Raw genomic sequence first — 22,389 nt, 5'->3', positions numbered from 1 at the left:
AATTATTTAACAACAAACTCAAATATTCAGTTTGCATTTTAATAATGTATTAAAAGCATACAACGGCAGTCAGTCAATAGTAAAAAAATAGACATAAAAAACAGTGCTATTTTTCCATTGATTTAAAATGTTGTGCACAAATGTGTACGTACAATTATATATTCGTATATTATACAATTATATTCAAGTATGTGTCTGGATATATGTAGGTGTATGTATTGGTATACTATATGCTCTGATTCCTGCAAACTTCATTGACTTAAATCAATAAGATGTGAATGTAAATGAAAATTCCATATTAAACTCATTTTCAGGTTTCGCATTGCAGGTATTTATATACACAGGTATTAACGGTTGTTTGCGCGATGTTGTTATAATGCCTGCATAAGTAGTGGGAATTAGCACACGAGCAATGTTGTGTTGGCCACAACAATACAAACATGTTTCCATTTTGATGGCATATAACGCATATTTAATGTTTTCAAATATTACGTGCGCTCGTCTGTCGAATATAAAAACAATATAAACAGTTAAAGATTAAGCATTGTAAAACGATTATCATTAAAAACCTTAATCAAGTTAGCGCATCAATTGCATTTCGAATGATTCCATTTCGATTATGTAGAAATGCAAGTATAGAAAAAATTGTGTGAGAATAATTGTTTTTTAATTCGAAAAGGATTTTGATTAATTTTAACATACATTTATTTGACATCTATTGTAGTAAATTATCTAATAGAATAGTTATTATTAATAAATTAAGTAATTGATGGATTTTTAAATTACTTTTTGACAAAGAAATGCAAGTGTGCTTTTCTCTTTTGTTTAAGTTTTGATTGGCTACTTCTCACTTACTATCATTGAGCTCTGCCATTTTGTCTAAAAAAATCATGAGAAAATATCTGGAAAGTTATATAGTTTAATTAAATACTCGAGAGTATATGAGTACTTCTAAAAAAGTGGTAAAATCGCTGTCATTTTACTCTTACTTATGCCGATTTTATAATTATATGATATTCTTCATCAAAAAAACGATGGTAGCCCATTGGAAGTTGCACCACGATAAAGCCCCGTCTCACACCGTCTTTATTGTGAACAGCGACCTAAGCAAGGCCGGCAACCTTCGCTTCTGCAGCCGCCCTAAAGCGTAATGTGGCCCCACGGACTTTTTTAGTTTCCTTGCCTCAAACATTTTGACACGACAGAGGGGATCCCAGAAATATGCACCTCGTCTCTCAAGGCTATTCCGGAGAATACCTTCCGTGACGCCTTCAATGCTTGTAAATCGGCCTGGCAGCCCTACATCGACGCAGAAGGAGTCTATTTTCAAAGCTTTTAAAAAAATGTAACGACTGGTTTACACAATTTTTTTAAATCGACTCAGTCCTATTACTTTCCACACAAACCCTGTACAATAGCGTTGGAGGAAGTGTGTAGGCAACTTTGTTTTACTGAGGCTAAATGGTGCGAGATATTGTTATTGGTAACTTAGGAGCAGGCTTACATATATACTAATACTTGCCTTGTTATAAATCCTGTGATGGACGCACCCTGGATATCTAATCAAGGCGTCTTTACACACTTTTGACCTATAAAGCTAACAACTTCTGAGGCTGCATTATGACTGATAGTGTTCTTAGAGTGGTCAGTTCTTTTGCTGCTCGCCTTTCGTGCACATTTCTGCCACAGTTCTGCAATATTCTTCTGCTTAGTTTGCTTGAAGTGTAACACAGAAGAGGAATCTAATAAATGAGTTTAAAATCGTCCATTCAAATTATATACGCAAACGTAAATGTTATATAAATGTATACAAAATATACTACATATAAAATATGTAAGAGAGTAAGTAATTCCACTTAAAAAGCGTTCGGAAAATTAAACTGTTGAGCGGAAAAGAATATTCCTATATAATTTTACGCCCAAATTTTAGAATTTCCGGTGCACTTTGTCGCTCTGATTGTTTGCTTTCACTTTTATAATTTTGAATGAAATCTTTTGCGGCTACTACTTGTTTGCCGGTTCAGAAGATCCAACACCTAAAAAAACTTAAAGCAGTGCGTTAATTGCCTAAAATTGTAGATAAATAGCAAACTTGGTATGAAAGATAGAAAATGTTCTGAATGCAGTTATTGGTCCTTAAGTGTACACCCCCTATGGAAATACTAAAAACAAGATTCTTTCTTATCATATCCTAAAATTTCCAATGTGTAGAGTAGCCCACACACACACATACATATATATATAAACGAAAGCACTCAGTGAATCTGCCAGTACTCAGACAAGTTGGCTACAAAAGAAAAGAATAAGTGCAGGGAGCTATTCAATTTGCTAGCGGCAAGAACAGATGTACTACAATGGAAACTGACAGGAAATTACAATAAGCACGGTAAAATCTGTTAAACGAAGACTACGTGCAGCAGAAACGGGCACGAATGCATCAAAGGATGCTCCCTGCACTTGTGTAGAGTGCTGCAAACACTTGTAGTTCATCCATAAGACTAACTTAATAGGTCTCTGGTTGTGGATACAAAAAACTAGCGTACACACACATAGACACTAAACACACGTGTAAAAGCGACAAATACACCGCCACAAATAAACCAACGCTTTCACTTACGATTGCAATTTCTTGTGGCATGCCACATGCATGGCTTGCGTTCACAAGGCAATTGTGTTTACTCCTCTGCGCCACAAACATGTGTCCGCTCACACACACCTACAATACAAAATGTCTACACAGTGGCACTCTGCAAGCTATTCTTAAACGTTTCCCTCCACTCGAGCTGTGTGTGCCTAGTTGCAATAATAGCTGCATATATGCGCCGAATGGAATGTGATGAATTATTCCTTGTTGCCACACATTTCCACATGCTTTCACCCATTTATTCATTTACTTTATAACAATTTTCTCTTTTCCACTTCTCGGTCACAACTCAACGTGCAACAGTTGTTCTGCAGCCTCTTGGCATTACTCCTCTCCAATCTGACTGGCATTTACACACATTGGCCGAAGGAGAAGGCGCAACGGAAGGCGTTCATCGAGACGCGACAGTGCATTGAGGCGCGGTTGCGTACGCAGCGCGAAAATCAGCAACAGGTGAGTAGTCGCAATTCGTATTCACTCAAAAGCTACTCACATCTTAAAAAGTGTGAGTGGGGGTAGCGGCATGCTTGCATGTATGTGTGTTGATGTGACTTTGACTTCATACGATCCCCATATTTGTTTGCCCCTTGTCAAGTGCCGAGTGATGGTGATAGCGAGACTTCTGGAAGGCTTTGTAGAAATTTCAGAGGCCTTATATCTCTGATATTTTAAAAAATTAGTCTTGAATAGAGTGAGAAAATATAACAAGAAGTTATATTTGGTTTAAGGGGTACTTGCACATAAATAAAAATAAAAATTAATATTTTAAAGCGCTTCTATAATCGGTTTTGCATTTTACAAAATTTTGGATTCACTTGATTAAGTCGATATTTCGGAAAGCCTCAGAAAAGAGATATCTGACGGTGACGAAGGATTTTTGGCTCTAACTTATATCCATTAAAAATTGAAAATGTTAGATATAAATGAATACGGGTAATGGATGAAAACGTAGTCCAAAGATTTCAATTCGATGAAGAGCAATACTGGGTATAACCCAATATATATAACCGTAAATTGGTTTGCCTTTTGTTTTCAATAAAAACGGCTTCAACCCTAAGCTCTCTGAACAAAGAATTTTGAAAGTTGATCTAACAAATTATTTTTTCTATCCGATCCAACTAAGCCTCACCAATCATCCACCAACAGCCAGTAATTCAAATCCACATTTCCCTGAAAGGCCTTCATTAGGAAAAATTTTCCGCATTTGCTCTAAGCTCTGGCATCACATTCACGTCGCTGCTATTTTTTTGCACTCTCGCTTGGCATTGTTTGCTTTCAGTGGTGCCGGTTGGTAAACTCGCCAGCCACATATTGTTTTAGTGCATTGCTCCCTGGGCGAACAGGTATGAGTGTAACTCGTTAGCGCGTTGGTGACTGCACGTGCATGTGGGCGTGCTAGTGTGGGCATTTTCCATACAAATCCACACACACACGCTTATTTGAGTTTGTTTTTGTTTTTGTTCAAAAGCTTAGTTTTGTACACTTCTTTTCTGCATTCTGCTGCAGTGCGTACATGGCGGGACTCCCACAGTTGACACCTTGTAGCGCACAAATCTGCGGTTTTCCACTACACATCCTTCACCGGCAGCTTAACACATATTTGCCACTATTCACCATCATTTTGGCTTTCATGTCACATTGCATATTCATGGCAAACCAAATTATCGGTGAGTTTTTGCAGGGGTTATACAAGAAGGCCTGAGGAAAGCGGATAAACATTCAGAGGAAGTGAAGTTGAGAAGTTTTCGTGAGCTTACGAGCAATGAATATTACTTTAGCGAGCTATTCATGCTTGCTTCAAAAGCTAATTTGAATAGTCACAGTATATACATAGATCGATTAATTTGTATGCCTATGTGTATGTTAGAAAGACTACATTATCATTATGGAATTAATTAAGCTACACAAAAGCCAGTAGCTATTGAAATGCGAATTTCAGCCTCTAGTTTCTCACCCATAATCACTTATTCCTAACTTTCGATTGTAATTACCTGAAGTACATACCGAGAAAAGCACTCGTGTAGTAGTTAATTTGTTTAATATCTGAGAAAAATTACATTAGAGGGCTATTATGCTTTACCTATCGGCATTTGAGAATAAATTTTGAAATTCCCTGCAGGAAAACTCGTTTGGAAGTATTTCCCCTTCTACATTTCAATAAATAATAAATTAAATAATAAATAAAATATAAACGAAATTGGAGACTTTTGACGCCATCTGACGCCATCTGACGATGGTCGGCCAGTTTCTTTGAACTCGGTACTGCGGAAGATTTATGGTCCGCAGTCGCTGGAACGATGAGTTGTACGAGATATACGACGACATTGACATAGTTCAGCGAATTAAGAGGCAGCGGTTACGCTGGCTAGGTGCTATCGTTCGAATGGTCGAAAACACCCCAGTTATAAGGGTATTCGACGCACTACGCCTAGCTATACTTGAAATCTCCAATTTTCGCCAAACAGCAAAAAGGAAGAACGACTGGCGCGCTGGCGACCATAATCGCCAATAAAGAAGAAGAACCAAATTTCGTGTGCGGAATGGATGCGAATGTTGAAAAAGGCTTACGGTAATTCAGTTTTATCAAAAAACATGCCTAGGAGTGGTATATAGATTCAAAGACGATGGAGAGTTCGTTGAAGACATGCGTCGTACTGGACGACCTTCGAACTTGTCAACTGATGAAAATGTTGAAAAAGTGAAGGACAGTGTGCTTGAAAATCATTAGGCGAAAAGTTTGACTGCAAGCAAGTCAACAATCATCAGAATGGAATCCGCGTTCGGTCGATCGAAGAGATAAAACAAAATTCGCTTGAAGAGCGGAAGGTCATTCTAAAAACTGCTTATGAAAAGTGTTTCGAAGACTGGCAAAATCGTTGGCATAAGTATATTATATTTGGTGGGGATTACTTTAAAGGCGACCATATAAAAATTGATGGAAAATTAATTATTTTGCGTTTTATTTACAATTTCCGGTTTTTGTCGGAATGTATGTACTGACCCTTTGTACTCTGTCGTTTCTAGTATATTTGATTGCCAAATTTTCCTCGCAGTTTTAATACGTTTTATTAGACAAAAGTTCTGTTTTTTGTTTTTTTTTTCTGAATGTCAAAGTCAAAGGTTAGTCAATTCCCAAATAAACTGATGGCGCTTACTTACTTTGAGTTAGTGTTCAATGTTAAAGCACAGCAGTGTACGACTTTTCCTTGACCTTCGCTTAGCTTTGACTTTTCCAATTTAAAAGCACCGCTAATAATCGAAATGCCGCAAGTGTATCTTGTTTAGCAGGCAGCCAGAAAGCCCTAAGCGAAAAACTGCAAAAAAGTTTCATTTTATATAATATTATTATATAACGGAGCCAGTAGTCGCACTTCACCGAGGCCAAAATGCAGTAGCGGCCGGTTTGACGATGTTGGAGATGGTGTTGCAGTTCTGTTTCCATCAACAAATGAAAAAGTAAGGCAAAGAAGAAGAGAGAAAGTAACTTGCATGGCATGTGCTACATGTATACAGGTTTACATGTGTGCATGTGTGGGTGTGTGGTTGTGTTGGTAAGAGATCGCATAAGCTGAGCGGCGCGGTTCGAAGCCGAGTCTACCAAAAGGAGCAAAAGTCGCCAAGTTGCCGCGAAAGCACATAAGTAAAAAAGTTCATAAAGCAAATAAAACTTTGATAAGTTGCTCCAACAAAAAGTAAAATAAGTTAAAAGGAATTTTTTCCGTCACTAAACTATTGTTTGTGTAATATGTACATACATATGTAAGCATCTGTTTCATTTTCACAAAGAGAAACAAAATTTTCCGTGCCCTCCAATATTTAATACAATTTTTTTGTTACATTTGTTTTCACATTTTTTTCTTTAATTTGATTTTTCGCCATCAACCGCGCTTCAATTTATTTTGGGATCAATTATTCAAACATTTCTGCTTTAATTTATTTAATATTTAAGCCAATTTAAATTGAATTTTTCTTCGTATTTGGCAAAGTGTTTAATTTCATGTTGTTGTATTGCTTGTATTGTTTTTGCATTGCCGCAGGAACGTCTGCTGCTGTCGGTGTTGCCGCGTCACGTTGCCATGGAAATGAAGGACGACATTGCAGGGCAGCCACGTGATACGCAGTTTCACAAAATCTATATACAACGACACGAGAATGTCAGGTGAGCCAAAAAATGAGTGTTCTGATGTTTTAGCAAGTAACTGCATAAAGATTCAGACATATTTAAATCATTCTCACGTACTAAATCATGTGTGTTTAAAGAAGTACGTAATACCGATTTTTTATTGTAAACAACAGCGTTGAATCTGAAACAATCTTGCTGTTGTGAACCTCTTTTTCATGACTAATGGCAATGAGTGGCTATTCAGTTGTGCTTAGTCACAATTATATGATAATTATCTTTTAAATTTTTTTTTTCGAACTGAAGTAATGAAGCTCCATCCTCAGACTCAGAACACTTTTTCATTCTTCTCCACTTCGCTTGGCAGAAAAAAGCATTACGATAAAAATATTCTTCGTGTTCCGATAATTATACGGAGGTAATTTCTGGAAGACGAACCAACTATTTAATTTATTAAAAGGAATAAAGTTAAATGAATTAATAAAATGTGATCCTTCATTCTTCTAGCACTACAGATGCAAATCAAATCAGAAAGTCAATATAATGGTATGTCACCCATATGTCTAATGCTACTATGAGCAAAAAATAGTAAGACTTTGTTCATAACTTGAAAACCTTTAATTTTTTTCAAAATCTATGTCACCTCCTCAAATTTGAGTTTTCTGAATGTTCAAAAGTAATACGGGTCTAAATTAAACGACTTCTGTAGGTTCGGCGAAAAAGTTACGAAGAATCAAATCAGTATGCGATGGTGTATTATTTTGGTGCAAAAACCAAAAGGTGTCGGATTATAATTAAGGCCTCCTTTTACGGACAGCTTCGAGCAAACGACGCATAACTCTCAAATAGTATACCAGTTGACAGTTTGGATGGTCAGAAGGAATTCGGAGTGCACATCATCTCAATAGTTAAAGAAAACTGTTAACATAGCCTTGATTTTTGACCTCTCTTTGACGTGACCTTTTTCGGTTCCGAAATTAAAATTAGTCATTATTAAGTCTTACTGGTTTTGTATATAGTATAATTTCTTATAGAGTATATTTTTGGTTCCAGTGCCTGCTATTATATGATCCATCCACAAGGTCAGACAAACCACAGTTTGTAAAATTTCCCAAGAATATGCAATTTTTGTTGTTTCTCGCTTACACAGTAAATTGTATGGACAAGAAGGTGATTGAATACAGGTAAAAAAAAAAGAGAAAGCTTACTTAACTTGAAAGCAAAGAAACTTTGGAAGAGAGTTATGCCGTAGTCCCACCAAAGGTCTCTTTTCAGCTTAGAAAATTTGTAGTCTTCATATTAAGTTATTCTAGTTAGACTAAAACAAATGAAATATTCAAAATCGAAGCTGTTCCGGATAAAATTCATTCCCAAATATTTACTTCACGCCGGTATTACTAGAATATAGAGATAGAATGAAAATCGTTACTTCTATTTTAAGGACTATTCAAATACACACATATTTATATCTCCATTTTCTCCAAGTTAAATTACCGTTCATTCATCAACAATTACATTTTTTCTATCCGAGTACAATTACTAATAATCTCAGGCGACATTCTGCAGAAGTGCAGAAGTAGCCTCTCGTGCCATTTCATGTACAGCCCCGTAAGGCATCTGTACCGTTACACGCTTTCAGCGAATTTATGAAGGGAACAACAATTTTCTTACAATTTCCTATTGCCACACAACGCTCCCCGACCCCAACAACAAAAGTGTTATGAGTTAAGCTGTTATGACCCACGCCACATACATTTAGCCTATTTGCCAGCGTCAAGTGAGGAGGGTGCGTAAAAAAGCGCAAAATAAAACGCGTCAAGGTGATTACTATGTGAATTGCTCTTTTCCTGTTTTCTGAATTGCCACTTTGGAAGAAAACGGAATATGCGCGAGGGGTGCACACAAATATGTTCGTAGGCAGGTAATTTCGACGACGCCGTTTCGAAGAGAGAATGAGCATTCACGAATATTTGGTGTGGGCAAAAAAATAAAAGAAATCTCGTGCAAAATCTCATAAAAGAAGAGCCTGAGATAAATTTACGTCTGCGAGTCTGATGCTTTGAAATGCGAGTTATATGTATATGTATAGATGAATAAGTGTTAAGCTTCGAAATATTTCGGTCTCGATATATTTATCAGTTATGAGTGGCGCAGCCAGTAATTGCATAACTAATTGAAATAAAGTTTCTTTAATTAATAATTTAAAGCTGAGTACCTGAGTTTGTTCAGGGAAACCGGTAGAATTTGAAGCTCAAGTAGTTTTTTTTAGAAAAATGCTATAAATTGCAAGATTCATTATATAAGCAGCCCTTATTTGTTGCAAGTGGACTGCATTTATTTGCTTTAGCACGTGTTATATAAACAAAGGTTGACGCCAAAAACGGTAAGAATGCTTATTCTCCAAAAGGCTTGTCCAGTGCAGTAGCCCTGCTGCCTGTAGTTGGCACAGATACACAAATACAGAGTATATTACACATACATTAGTATATTGCCGATAACTTTAGGTTATATTTAGCTCGTCCACTTCTTTGTTTAGTCATTTGTAATTATCATTGGCGCCACAAAATATAGAGACATTCAGCTGGCTCCGGGCGCACTCATGTGCTTTCAGGTGATTTGCTGCGTATCTCAATTTCCAAGCTAAACCGATGATTTTTCCAAGCAATTAAGCATTAATTATACTTACTCCAAGAATTAGTATGTGGCTGAACACAAGTAGTGGTCTGCATGTAGCTGTGCATGCAAAGCAGGAAACAGTGGAACAAATGTTTATTTCCTAAATATATAGCAAAAGTTGAGTATTATAAAAAGTGGATTTGCTGAGATTAGCACAAGAATGTTTCTAAATTGTTTTGACTATGTGCCTATGTATTTTTATAAATATCATTTTTCAAACACCCATGACTTTGAACTCTTATTGTAATCTGGCCGAAATAACAGGTGGGCTGAAAAGTTCGTGTGATAACACATATTTTTTTTTTAATTTTGATTCTATTATTTAATGTAGATATCTTCCAAGACAGTACAACGACTACAGCGTAAAAAATTTTTTTCAATACAGTTTTTACAATACATTTGCTCTAGGCTTCAAAATAAGCTTCAGTTTCTGCGATTATCTTTTTTTTGTTGCTACATTTCTTTTCAGCGAGTATTCTTTTGAGCTCTGAGGACAGAAAACAGTCACTGGTGGCCAGACCTTTCTTCTTCTTAAAGATAATGAATATTATGATGAAATATTATACCATGTACTGCCCAAAATAACGATGTCATAACATTTCCCGCCACCTTTTGCGTTTTTTCACGCTTTGAGTTGGGTTCATTATGCGCAGTTCACTCGGCTGATTGTCGACTGGACTCCGTTGTGATACGGTGGAGCCATATTTCATCCATTGCCATTTATTGACGCAAAAAATCGGTTTTATTACGATTAAAGAGCTTCAAATACTTCTCAAATCAGCAAATCGTTGTTGTTTTTTTTTGGCACACAGCTTTCGTATTTATAAATATAGAGACTCAGCATCCAAAATTATTTTGTGGACTTTTTTAATATTTTCGTCAGTAAAAACGGCTTTCTTTCTATACCATTCCAATATACATGATGTCTGATTAAACTCCATAAATAATAATTATTAAAATCTTTGCTTTCTCTCTCTTCGAATAGCATCCTCTTTGCGGATATCTGCGGTTTCACCAGTCTCTCTGATCAATGCACCGCGGAGGAGTTGGTACGATTGCTCAATGAATTATTTGCCAGGTAAAACTAAATACTGTTATATTCAATAAAAGTTTATTGGAAAATAAATTTATATATATTTCATATATAAAAACATATTCGTAATTTCTGAGATCTATATAAGAAATTTTGTTTAGTTAACTTTAATAAGGGAAGAGGACATAAACCAAAATTTGTTGAAAAATATACAACTAATTTATGGTTGACCAGTCGTTATTGATTCCAGCTGTTTTATAATTTCTTTAAATTCTTGACTCTTTGTTTCTTACTTTACTCAAAATATATCTCTAAACCAAATTTGGGCTCATCTTTGACAGAAATAACTACAGAAATGACAATCTTTACTGCAAATATTTTGTTTGCTCTGTCTTTATGTGTTTACGAGCGAATACACATCAATTTTCAATGGCAGGTGTGTGTTGAAGCACGAGTAAGCCATAAATTCACAAAGCGATTTATCTTGATCAACGAAACAAAATAATTAATTGTTATACCGTAATAGCATACGATAACAAATAATTAAACATAATTTGCTTCTAAATTGTTTCAGGTGTACGCATAAATAATAAGTCACATGTGACGCTCATACATATGTGTAGTAGAAATGTGTTTGTGTAAGTTAAGCTGTCTAATCGCCAGCTTCGGCATTGTAAAATGATTATTAATTCGATGTGTGTCGAGACGGTGCACAAGTCATTTGAAAAGTTGTCGAAAGGCAACAATGGAGGCCAAAATGTTCAGTACACTCATAAATAAGTGCGATATGGTAGTTCTTTTGAGAATGAGAAAATTAGCACCAAGCATTTCATATGGCCTTAAATATTATAGTGAACTTTTACTCCTTAGTATATATATTGCATACGTATACTATATATACATGGAACATTTTATGAATCCTTATTATACGCTTATTTATTGGTTTTACCGCTTTTTTTTTAATTATCGCAAAAATGTAGATTTGATCGATTGGCCGCTGAGCATCATTGTCTGCGCATTAAACTTTTGGGCGATTGTTATTATTGTGTTTCTGGACTGCCGGAGCCGCGACCGGATCACGCTCATTGTGCAGTGGAAATGGGCTTGGACATGATTGATGCGATAGCGTAAGTGCAAAACAGCTTATAAATATAATTTGCTTACACCTAAACCTTCAAAGAAAATAAGTAAGAAATAGAAAGTCGAGCATGTGATTGGGGAGAATTTTATAAGAGCGATTGAAATTGCAACATACATTTAGGCGCTTGAACACGTTTGGACACTTGAATATGGTACACCAATCCCATAGAGGTTTTGCCAACATGTCGGATTTACTGTGAATATTTTTTGGTATTTTTATCAAACTAGAAACATAGGAATAATAAAGGAAGAATTTAATCAATTACACGTGTATGCAGGAAATATTTTAATTATATATGTAGACTGTTTTTGTTACATTTTGTTAGATAGAAGCGATATCGTTAAATTTTTACTAAAAAATCATTACATTTTCTAATAATTCCGCGAATTTTCATATTTATGCCCAAGGTCTTCCCTTTTTTGCCGAAATTAAATATTTTGTGTATATCTTTCTCTGGCCGAAATTGCTTTCATTTACTTTATTTACTCGAAACCATAGGCTTGTTCGCGAAGTGATGGCGGTCAATGTAAATATGCGCGTCGGCATCCACACCGGACGTGTGCATTGCGGTGTACTTGGTTTGGTCAAGTGGCAATTTGATGTGTGGTCGAATGATGTGACACTGGCCAACCACATGGAAAGCGGCGGCATACCGGGGTAAGTGTTTAACGTCAGAAATTTGCACAAAATATACAATGTACACACATATATGTATGTATTCTTACAAAAACCTACTTACACGTGTATGCAATTGCAGTTCATTGGCACTTTGATTAGTAAGTGCAAAATAAATCTAATAAAATATAGACCGCTAAATTTTGCCATACATCACTTAGCTTATAAAAAATAGTTTGCAATTCACATAAAATTACCGTACTTATGTGTTAGAGAGAAATTTGCGAAAAGCGTTGATCACGTACGCTCAACAGTCCATCCTGCTTGACTGACAGCGAACACAATAACCAAAGTGAAGTGGCGCGAACACCTTGCTTCTTAGTTCGGTGCAAAGTGGAGCACACTTTTCCGTGGAGTGACGTATTGGCGCAGACGAGCTGGCAGGTGCATGCGTTGCAATTCCGTAGCTTTATGCTCATTTCATACTAATTTATCAGCTATTTCTTCCACTCACTCACATGGATGGAGAAGAAATATTCAACACGTATTTACACATGTTTTGACTTATGCTACTTATAAGCTGGATGAGGACGTTGAGTGATTTACAAGGTGCTTTCCAGACTTTTTGAAACAAATCTATATGTCGACTGGTGCGTTAGAATCTGCTGTTTTTATAGTTTGTCCAGTGAGAATAGCATGACATTTCATACTAGGAGGGAAGTTATTGCGTTTTAAGTGTCAGTATGTTTGTGCTATCGGTGCGAAAATGACCTTCGAACAAAGGGCCAACATTAAATTTGGTTTTAAAATCGGTAAACCTTTTGCCGAAACGTGTCAATTGATGAGACAGCCTATCCTGTAGCAGAGTGCATAAGTGGTTTCGATGTTTTCGATCGAAATTTCATCGGAACTGTGCGTGAATTCATCAAAAATCAGCCGAAAGCATCATTGAAATTCATGGAAATCTAATTGAACATCTCCAAAACATCGATTTATCGCATTTCGACTGAACATTTGGGCTTACGAAAGGTTGAATGAAGACCAAAATTGCTCAGAATCCAAAAATTTGGAAAGCGCCTTGTAGCAAGTGTTGTGCTCATATTTACATTTTTTGCGCTCGTTCACAAGGTAGGTTGGGTAGGTAGTGGCAAACCGTTATCTAGTGATTTGGTTTGATAAGTGTTAAATTGTTATTTAATTTCATAGCGCAATATAATAACTTGTAGCTATGTTTTGTGTTATATAATTTGACAGTTAAAGCTGTAATGGATTGCAGGACCTAGCGATATTCCTGACATCTGTAAAGCAGATGAACTAGTCAGACCCGTATTCACCCCACAATTACATAGATTCTGAAAAAGAGGGAATATATAAGCCTCTGGCCCCCACCGATATTTAATCGACAAACTTATTATACCATACAAATAGCAGATTCTCTGTGAAGCCAATCGATAACTAGCTCAACAATAGAATGTGAATAGAAAGGAGTGACATAAGAATTCTTTTAGAGGTGGTAATAGGTCACTGACCATTGCAGAAGCTATTAGGAGATAGAAGAAGAGAAGACCATTCATCTTTTATGCTGATGGAAGGCTTTGAATAGGAAAAGAATCGTTACAGTCGATCGTGGGGTTCTTGAGGATATTTCTCAGTTTCATAGATAAAAAATTGTTGTACTGCTGAACTTCATCAGAAGCATGAGGTGATTTAGAGAGCAGCCAATATAGTGAGGTTATTTTAGTTGCGATGGTTTTACAATGGAACTCTTAAAGAACTAGGTGCATAATCAGACAACAAAGGAATCAAAATAATTTACCCAAAACTTTTGATATTTTCGTAACAGATGTAATGTATATTTAGACTAAATTTAAGTTTTGCACCCAGATCGATTTTCTTGCCTCTCTCCAATCAAGTTTTACATACATATGTACTGACTACATAAATTAATAACGCTGATTCGTTATATTTTCTTGCATGTTTTCCGAAATCTCATGCAATGGATCAGCAACAACTCGTGCAGTTCTTAAATCACCAATTTCCCACTGAATCCACAAAACAAAATGTGGCACACGTGATTTCACACGCGCTGCAATATCACCAAAGATGTGCGGTTGCATGATATGCACCGATTTTTTAACGCACGTTATGAGCATAAAAAGCTTGCTCGCCCATAATAATTTTTTATTGGCGCAGCTTGCTTTGTAGCACCCGTGATATGGTGGTAAATGTGTGAAATTGTAAAATAAAATGGTTGTCATGCAACAGTCGAGTGACTGTTTAACGATGCGGATGCTGTCACGTGGTCGATAAACAAAAAAGACGCTCGCTTGACGCATAAAAACCGATTAAATTTCTTTCTTATTTCATTGAAAAAATAAAGCCGTTTCAATTTCACTTTTTGCTCGCTGAGAAAATCGCTCGCAGCTCATTGGTCAGCGCGCGCTGGTGGCGGTGATTGCGCGCTACGTAAATGCGATTTTTTAATCGTGAATTAAGCGGCATAACGCCAGCGTGATGCGCGTGCTTTTTTGCGCAGATGGAAAGTGCACACACACGCATATCTTTTGTTGTCGGATAAATAGATTTGGCCGTATTATTCACTCGCTGGGCTTTATTTGATTAACGTATTGGATTAATTGCGCTTTTGTTTGACGAAACCGCTTTAAAGTTGCAATGAAGTTGGCTTTAATTTTCATTTCCAATGAATTGCAAAACAAATGCATTTTAAATTCCATCAAGACCTACATTCTCTACACATATGTTTTTGCATTTACTCATGTGTATACAAGTATATGTATATATGTATGTATGTAAGTGTTCACATGGCATGGTCCTCTTACTGTCGCACTTCAAATATTTGCCATAATGGAATGTGCGTGTGTGTATGTGTGTGAATTGCAGCTAATTTACTATAAAATACTCGGCTTCATGTTATATTAAGCGTGAAACTGAAATAAGGCCAACATAGCGGCCAAATGGATTGTGTGGTACGTGCCGAGGAGAGATGAGTAACTGCGTGTGTGTGCGTGCACGTAACGGGGTTATGCGTGTATGTGAGTTCAGTCACGTGTATAAGTGTGGCTTTGTTGTTTTACAATGTGCTACCGAGCAACTCAACCGCAACAGGCGTGCACAACGGTAACGATAACAAGATAAAATAGACAGACACAACGCCGTACATAACCCATGCATATATATATATATATATATATATATGTATATATACAAACACACTTGTTCACAAATACCGAAATTAGTACTTGTTAACGCTGCAATAACAACACAAGGCAGCAAATACACAAAAAATGGCATTGCCATCACTTGGCAACAACAACAAATATTTAATCCTGATTATCATTGGTTATTTTAGGCTGAGCGAACATACAAGCGTGCACGTTGCGTTTTAATCTTTTTCCACTTTGTTAAGTCTTCGGCTTACCGTTTCATTCCTCAAGTAACAAAATCATGTCCAAATTGAAAGGTACCGTTCGTCTCGTTTCAGGAAATAATAAAAACTGAAGACCACTAAATTGAAGCCAGCGAAGTGACCTTTTCATTACTTCAAAGAGAAACGTGAATTCTTTTGTGGCATTTGACCGAAGAGAGACAGCCGTGACTGGTATTAGGTATTAAGAGAGATGTGCAAAGGAAAAGTTTTTGACACGCACTTTTCAACAATTTATTTCATTCATATTTTGAACTTTCAGTAATGTTTAAGCATTATCATAGTCCAAATGCGTTTTGGCGTCTTCAAACGTGAAATGATTTTATAATATTTGATAATATAAAGTAGCAAAAGTTGAAAATCGCTTTTGAAGATTTGCATTTATGAGAATTTAGGAAAAGTGTACAGATAAAACTATCTATTGGTGGTAGTTGCTATTTTCATGTCTTGTTATTGAACAGGAAACTAAATGCTTGTAAAATAGGTAAATAAATTATCGTATATTAGTTTTGTATTTGGCTAAGATGCTCTTTAAGTGAGTATTCAAGTCCATTAAAAAAAATCTTTATTTATTTACAATAAAATTAAAATTGTTTTTGGAAATATATCGTCACCTAAAATGCAAAACAGCGTATTATTGAAAACAAATCGAAAATCACTGTAAGATATGGTAACCAATATATAACCATTTTATAACCAAAACTCAAAGTTTATTTCAATATGAGTGGTTTCTATTATACCGTTTTTTCGTCGCCTGTAAACTTATGAAAAGTGATGTTACGTTATTTTGCACTTTAGGTGGTGATATGCGGTTTGCTGGCTCGGCATTCACATTGGTTCGGCCGGAACTAAAATTTTAAACGCATTTTTCGAAACTGTCGTTTTCAAAACGATTTCTTAGCTTCCAATGGATTAATTTCCCTGAAATTTTTAAAAAGTCTTCTTTATGGACTTGTCTATGTCTGAAATGATCCGAATTTTTTTATTAAAAAAAAAAAAAAAACCAAGTAAGGAAGGGCTAAGTTCGGGTGTCACCGAACATTTTATACTCTCGCATCAAATACCGTATTTGTGTAAAGTTTTATTCCGCTATCATCATTGGTTCCTGGAATTCAAAATAGCGTTATATTGGAAGAAGGCGTGGTTGTGAACCGATTTCACCCATATTTGGYACATGTCATCAGGGTGTTAAGAAAMTATTATRTACCGAATTTCATTGAAATCGGTTTAGTAGTTCCTGATATATGGTTTTTGGTCTATAAGTGGGCGACGCACACCCATTTTCAATTTTTAAAGAAGCCTGGGTGAAGCTTCCTTCTGATATTTCTTCCGTAAAATTTAGTGTTTCTGACGTTTTTTGTTAGTCGGTTAACGCACTTTTAGTGATTTTCAACATAACCTTTATTATCCGATTTTTCCATTTTTTTCCATTTTTGAACTGTATATGGAAATGCCTGAAGGAAACGACTCTATAGAGTTTGGTTGACATAGCTATAGTAGTTTTCGAGATATGTACAAAAAACTTAGTAGGAGGCCACGCCCACTTTCCGAAACAAATTACGTCCTCGCTAATGCGATCCTTTATGCTAAATTTCACTTTACTATCTTTATTTACGGCTTAGTTATGACACTTTATAAGTTTTCGGTTTTCGCCATTTTGTGGGCGTGACAGTGAGCCGATTTTGCCCATCTTCGAACTTAACCTTCATGTGGAGCCAAGAAATACGTGTACTAAGTTTCATCATGATATCTCAATTTTTACTCAAGTTACAGCTTGCACGGACGGACAGACGGACGGACGGACAGACATCCGGATTTCAACTCTACTCGTCACCCCGATCACTTTGGTATATATAACCCTATATCTGACTCTTTTAGTTTTAGGACTTACAAACAACCGTTATGTGAACAAAGCTATAGTACTCTCTTTAGCAACTTTGTTGCGAGAGTATAAAAATCGAAGCAGTGAAAAACAAGTGGTACGAAAATTGTTTTGTTTTAATTTTTGGGAGAAAATGGATTTCAAACTTTTCCGTAGTTCCAGATATTGTGACATTATTTTAGTTTAATAATTAAAAATTTTTTTTTTGTTTTGGTTTAACATTGTTAGGGGTTGAAATCATCTGAAAGTTTTAAATTTGTTTGCAATTTCCTTGATCTTGAGCGGTGGAGAAGAGCTCCGAAAAATATGTCTGACGATTAGGAAAATTTTTCTGCTTAAAATTAATTTTATACCAAAAACCAAAAAATTTTTATCAAAATATTGGAATACGGGTAATGATCAATATTTGATTTTTGATGCTGTTGCTACGATTGTCTTATCTACGCTTGGTTGATGTGGTTCAAGTAGGCCGGGAAAAGTACAGTATTCTCTGGGTCGCACTATACAGTGGATTGAGGTAATAGTACACAAATAGCAAATAATACTTTCAAATTGCAATTTTTGAAGTTAGCCGCTTTTCATACAAGTCGTTTTTGTGAAAAAATTTTCCACTTAAAAAATCGAAATTATTGTTAAAATATTTTTTCGATCATTACCTGACAAATTATTCCAAGAAGGTCGTGGGAAATTTTTAAGTCACCGAGTCTGAGCACTTCGAGAAAAACGCGTTTAAAATTTTGAAAGCCGATTCAATTAAATTGAAAAGATTCTTATCAATACGATCATATTTTCGGAATTATTTGTAAGTTTCGAGGCATAGTTTCAAATATATTCAATTTCGATATACAAACTATTCGATTTTTCGATATTCTCAAGTATATGTAATCACTTAAAAGAAAAGTCTAGTATTAGGTCTCATCTCACATCAAGCGAGGTCTATAGTCAATGGTAAAAAGTGAGAATGTTAAGTTCAAATTGTGAACTCTTAAAATATTAATTGAAAGCACGTTTTGGGCGTGGACTTTGAAGAGGGAAGGAATCGAGGCTTGAAAAAACAAAGATTTTGAGCTAAAAGCTCAAAAAAGCTAAGGGCCTTACAACAGAATTCAAAGAAAAATTTTACAAATAAGGTGACAAAAGGAAAAGTTTAAATTGTTGCTAAAATCATTAAATTAAAATACGCGTTTAAAATAAAACTGAAAAATTTTATAAAGGCGCGTGTGACGCAAAGTGTGTTATTTCAAAATTAAATTAATATTTTGGAAATTTAATATGACCCTGCACAGTTGCCCATAAGGACACATCACTCCCGGTCGTTGACCTGTCTTTCTAATATTCACACAAATAAAGACGTCTACAACGCGGTTATCAATATTTCTGCAACAAAATATTTCAGAGTGTCTCTTTGTGTCTATGTGAGTGTGTACGCGTCGACTATCACCCATCGAACGGAGGCTTGCGTGTGCAAATATCGATTTTTAGTTTGGAAAATTCAAGCATACTTTAAAATAATTAGAACAGTTATACCACAATCACACACACACACACAATCACCCGTACGAACACTCGCTAACTTTATGGCCAACATACGAGTGTTTGAAGAAATCTAAGCAATCACTTAAACTAGTTTGATTTCACTTTCATTAGCTTAATTTAATTTTAGACTAGCGCATAGTTTTCTCAACTGAACACGCCGCGCACACTTCGGTAGCTTAAAATTCAAACAGGCCACACAGACACACTGGCACACCCGGCTGTCCGTCCTTCAGCGAACTCTATTTGATTCGTTGGCGTTGTCGGCACAAAATCAATTTCTTGCCTTGTTGGGCGCTCAAGTGCTTTAATGGCCATTAAAGTATAAAAGACAAGATATAACACAATTTAACGACGCCGCCCAACAAAAGCGAGCTCAGCAACCACATGGACACGCTGTTATGTGAAAAGTTGAAGAACCCTCAAAGTTGTTTATGCTTCCGCTTGGGTTTGCGCGCTTTCTTCTTCCAACTGTCTTTGGCGTGTTCTCGCTAGTTGCGCTGTTCCCGTTCCTTCCTCATTGCATGCTCAACAATTTTTCGACCGGGCATGTGGTGGAACTGGCGCAACTGCGATTAAATTCTTTGTTTTCTGCTGTCATTTGCGTGTGTGGGTGGTCGTTTGTGGCGTAAACCGTTACTGCAGATAAGAGTGGCTTAAAGTATGCTGACACGCAGCAACTATATGTGGCATGCACCTGCTTTTGCTTTCTTCGCCGCTAAGAATGAAAAAGTTCGAGCATAAATTTAAGGAAGAGATAGCTATTTTAATTCGATTGGACTTTACAACTACTTTAAGGCACTTCACCTTCTTCTCTTGCATAGTTTGAAATTCATTTTGCCTTTTTATCTCGTGGCCTCAAAAAGCTTTAGTTCAAAGTTTACGACTTAAGAAAAAATTAGGTGTGAGACAGTTGACGATGTTGCGCCATCAAAGCCCGATAATTCTTCAGTAAAGCAGTTTTTCATAAAAGTTTATAATTCTTCAGAGAAAATAGGTTTTCCTTTGCGTTAAAATCTGTTCGGTTTACTTCATTACTGCGCGATTATCCTCCGCCTTAATTGCATTCAGCACTTCGTAATCGAAATTAGGTCATATTAAACAATATTTTTTACCATACATCTGCATGTGAATTGTAGGCTTGTTTCTTGAATCCATATCGACTAGCATTAAGAATATATAAAGTACTATATTTAGACAGAAACATATGCCAAGCTCAAAGTTGCCTCCCAACCAGAGATTGTACTTCTGCGGTTATTGCTTTGTCACTTCTGTTTATTTATGTGCTCCCGTTATATTAGCATTGGCTAACTGAGTCGATGGCGCAGTTGCTGCGGCGACATTACTAACGTGTTTTTATTCCTTGAAATTTGCGGATTATTGCATTTTGCCATTCCACCATTAACTGTCTTCGTTGTGGTTTCAACGACGACTGTATTAATTTTAAATTTATGTGGCGGATATTGCCGTCAACTAAACCACGGCGTGTTTTAAAATAATATATATTTTAAATCATAAAAGGAGTGGCTAGTTACTGCAATAAACTAACACTCGGAGTTTGCCTTTAAAAGAACAAAGAAGCCCAGTATACTGCCTGCAGCACTTTGTAACCATTACGCAGATAATCAAGTAAGCGGCGGGAACTGATCTCAAGGAGTCTAGTTAGAAGTCCCCTTATATAGTTGGCTCTTCTACCGAAAATAACCCAGGAGAGTCTTTATTGTTCCCTATTGCTTCTATAAACTGGATGTCCACAGACAGATTGAAATTGCATACATATGTAACGGGGTTTTCAATAAAAACGCTTCAAAGGGATCGGGATATCAATGAAATTCTTTATTCTTGTGAAAATACATTCGCTGTCAATTGAAACATAAATCGGCCGATACTGCTGCTCGTTAGATATTCGTTCGAAATTCATCAATCGTCGCTGGCTTGTTGGCATAGACCATGGATTTAGCGTAGCCCCACAGGAAATAGTCTAAAGGCGTGAAATCCCACACGAATCCCACGATTTTGACATTCGCTGTGTTTCTTGTGGCGCCATTCTGTTGAACCACATATTGTCCAAGCTCACGTCATTCAATTCGGACGAAATGTATTCGGTAATCATTGAGTGTTTAGCGACTCCCAATCACAGTAACGTGCCGGTCTTGATCATCATCAGTTTGGCTCAATGACGCCGCCGGACCACAATCCACACCAAATCAAAATTTTTTTGGGATGCAATGGTGTAGTATGTATGGATTGTTTTTGACAATAATGCAATCTTTGCTTATTGACGAACCATTCAGCCAGAAATGAAGCTCATTGCTGAAGATGAATTTTCGATGAAAATCTGGATCAGCTGACTTCAAAGAGACACATTTTTAAGTTGTTGCTCAACACAATTCACAAAGATTCTGGTGGTCAAGCAGCCTCAGTTCTTGCGTCAATTTGATCTTGTAAGAATGTAGGCCAAGATATTTTCGCAAAATTTGCCACAACAACGTCACAGAGATACCCAACGCTGGAGAGACTGTGAGACGTGTGAGAGACTGATTTGGGTCTTCCTCAATTAATGCGGCAGCAATATTCTCGACACTACGAGGCACTTCTTTGTCTCACTGGCACGGGAACATTTTGCATTATGCCTTTAGATTTGAAATTTTCAACTAAACTCAAGATTGTTGATATGACAGGACGATTATGACGAATTTCGGTAATTTCAACTCGTTCTTGGATCGTATATTTTTCCATGGTGAAATGGCAAACCCTTCTGAATGCTAAAGAGCGGGAAAAATATGGCATATATGCATATCTTTACCTTTAGGCTAAAATCTGTTCCATCTTATAAGAAGAACGGCTAGAACTTGCTGTATATATATGAACATATAATGTTAAAATATCCAAAAAAAAAAAAAAAAAAATCTAAGATGTCTACTAGCTGAAGATTTACAAACAGATGTTGTTGGTTTCCTAACAATGATGCTTATGCCGTCTCCTGTGCAAAACTTTTCGGTGGTATGATGGGTTTCGGTTAGTCTCACATAAAGATAGAAGTCAAGGAATTCCATGACCTTTTTTTGTAAAACTAGTAATATAGTTTCAAGTGATTTCCCCAATATCCAACAGACTTGAATATGAATGCGCTAAATACTAATATATTTATTCAACTATTTCTCAAAGTATTAAGATAGTTTTTTTTAGAATTTTTATCAAATTTGTATATGAACTATTCAATTATTATTTAAATTAACTCATTTAAAATCAGCGCCACGCATAAACAAAATTTCTTCGAGATACTTGATAGATATTAAT

The 22,389-nt window shown here is 36.2% G+C and overlaps 1 protein-coding gene across 1 annotated transcript in view; it reads left to right on the top strand.

Annotated features, from left to right (window-relative positions):
* Nucleotides 1–22,389, top strand: part of LOC108966823 — a 68,855-nt gene that overhangs the window by 22,673 nt on the left and 23,793 nt on the right. The window contains exons 9-13 of the mRNA XM_018929916.1: nt 2,948–3,097; nt 6,682–6,803; nt 10,426–10,518; nt 11,454–11,600; nt 12,113–12,271. Of these exons, the coding sequence (XP_018785461.1) occupies nt 2,948–3,097; nt 6,682–6,803; nt 10,426–10,518; nt 11,454–11,600; nt 12,113–12,271 (671 nt within the window). The remainder of the gene's footprint in view (nt 1–2,947; nt 3,098–6,681; nt 6,804–10,425; nt 10,519–11,453; nt 11,601–12,112; nt 12,272–22,389) is intronic.

Source organism: Bactrocera latifrons, unplaced genomic scaffold, assembly GCF_001853355.1.
Source record: "Bactrocera latifrons isolate USDA-ARS-PBARC rearing strain unplaced genomic scaffold, ASM185335v1 scaffold_170, whole genome shotgun sequence".
Classification (NCBI taxonomy): Eukaryota; Metazoa; Arthropoda; class Insecta; order Diptera; family Tephritidae; genus Bactrocera; species Bactrocera latifrons.
Note: the sequence above shows the minus strand (reverse complement) of the source record. Positions and strands in the feature narration are given on the sequence as shown.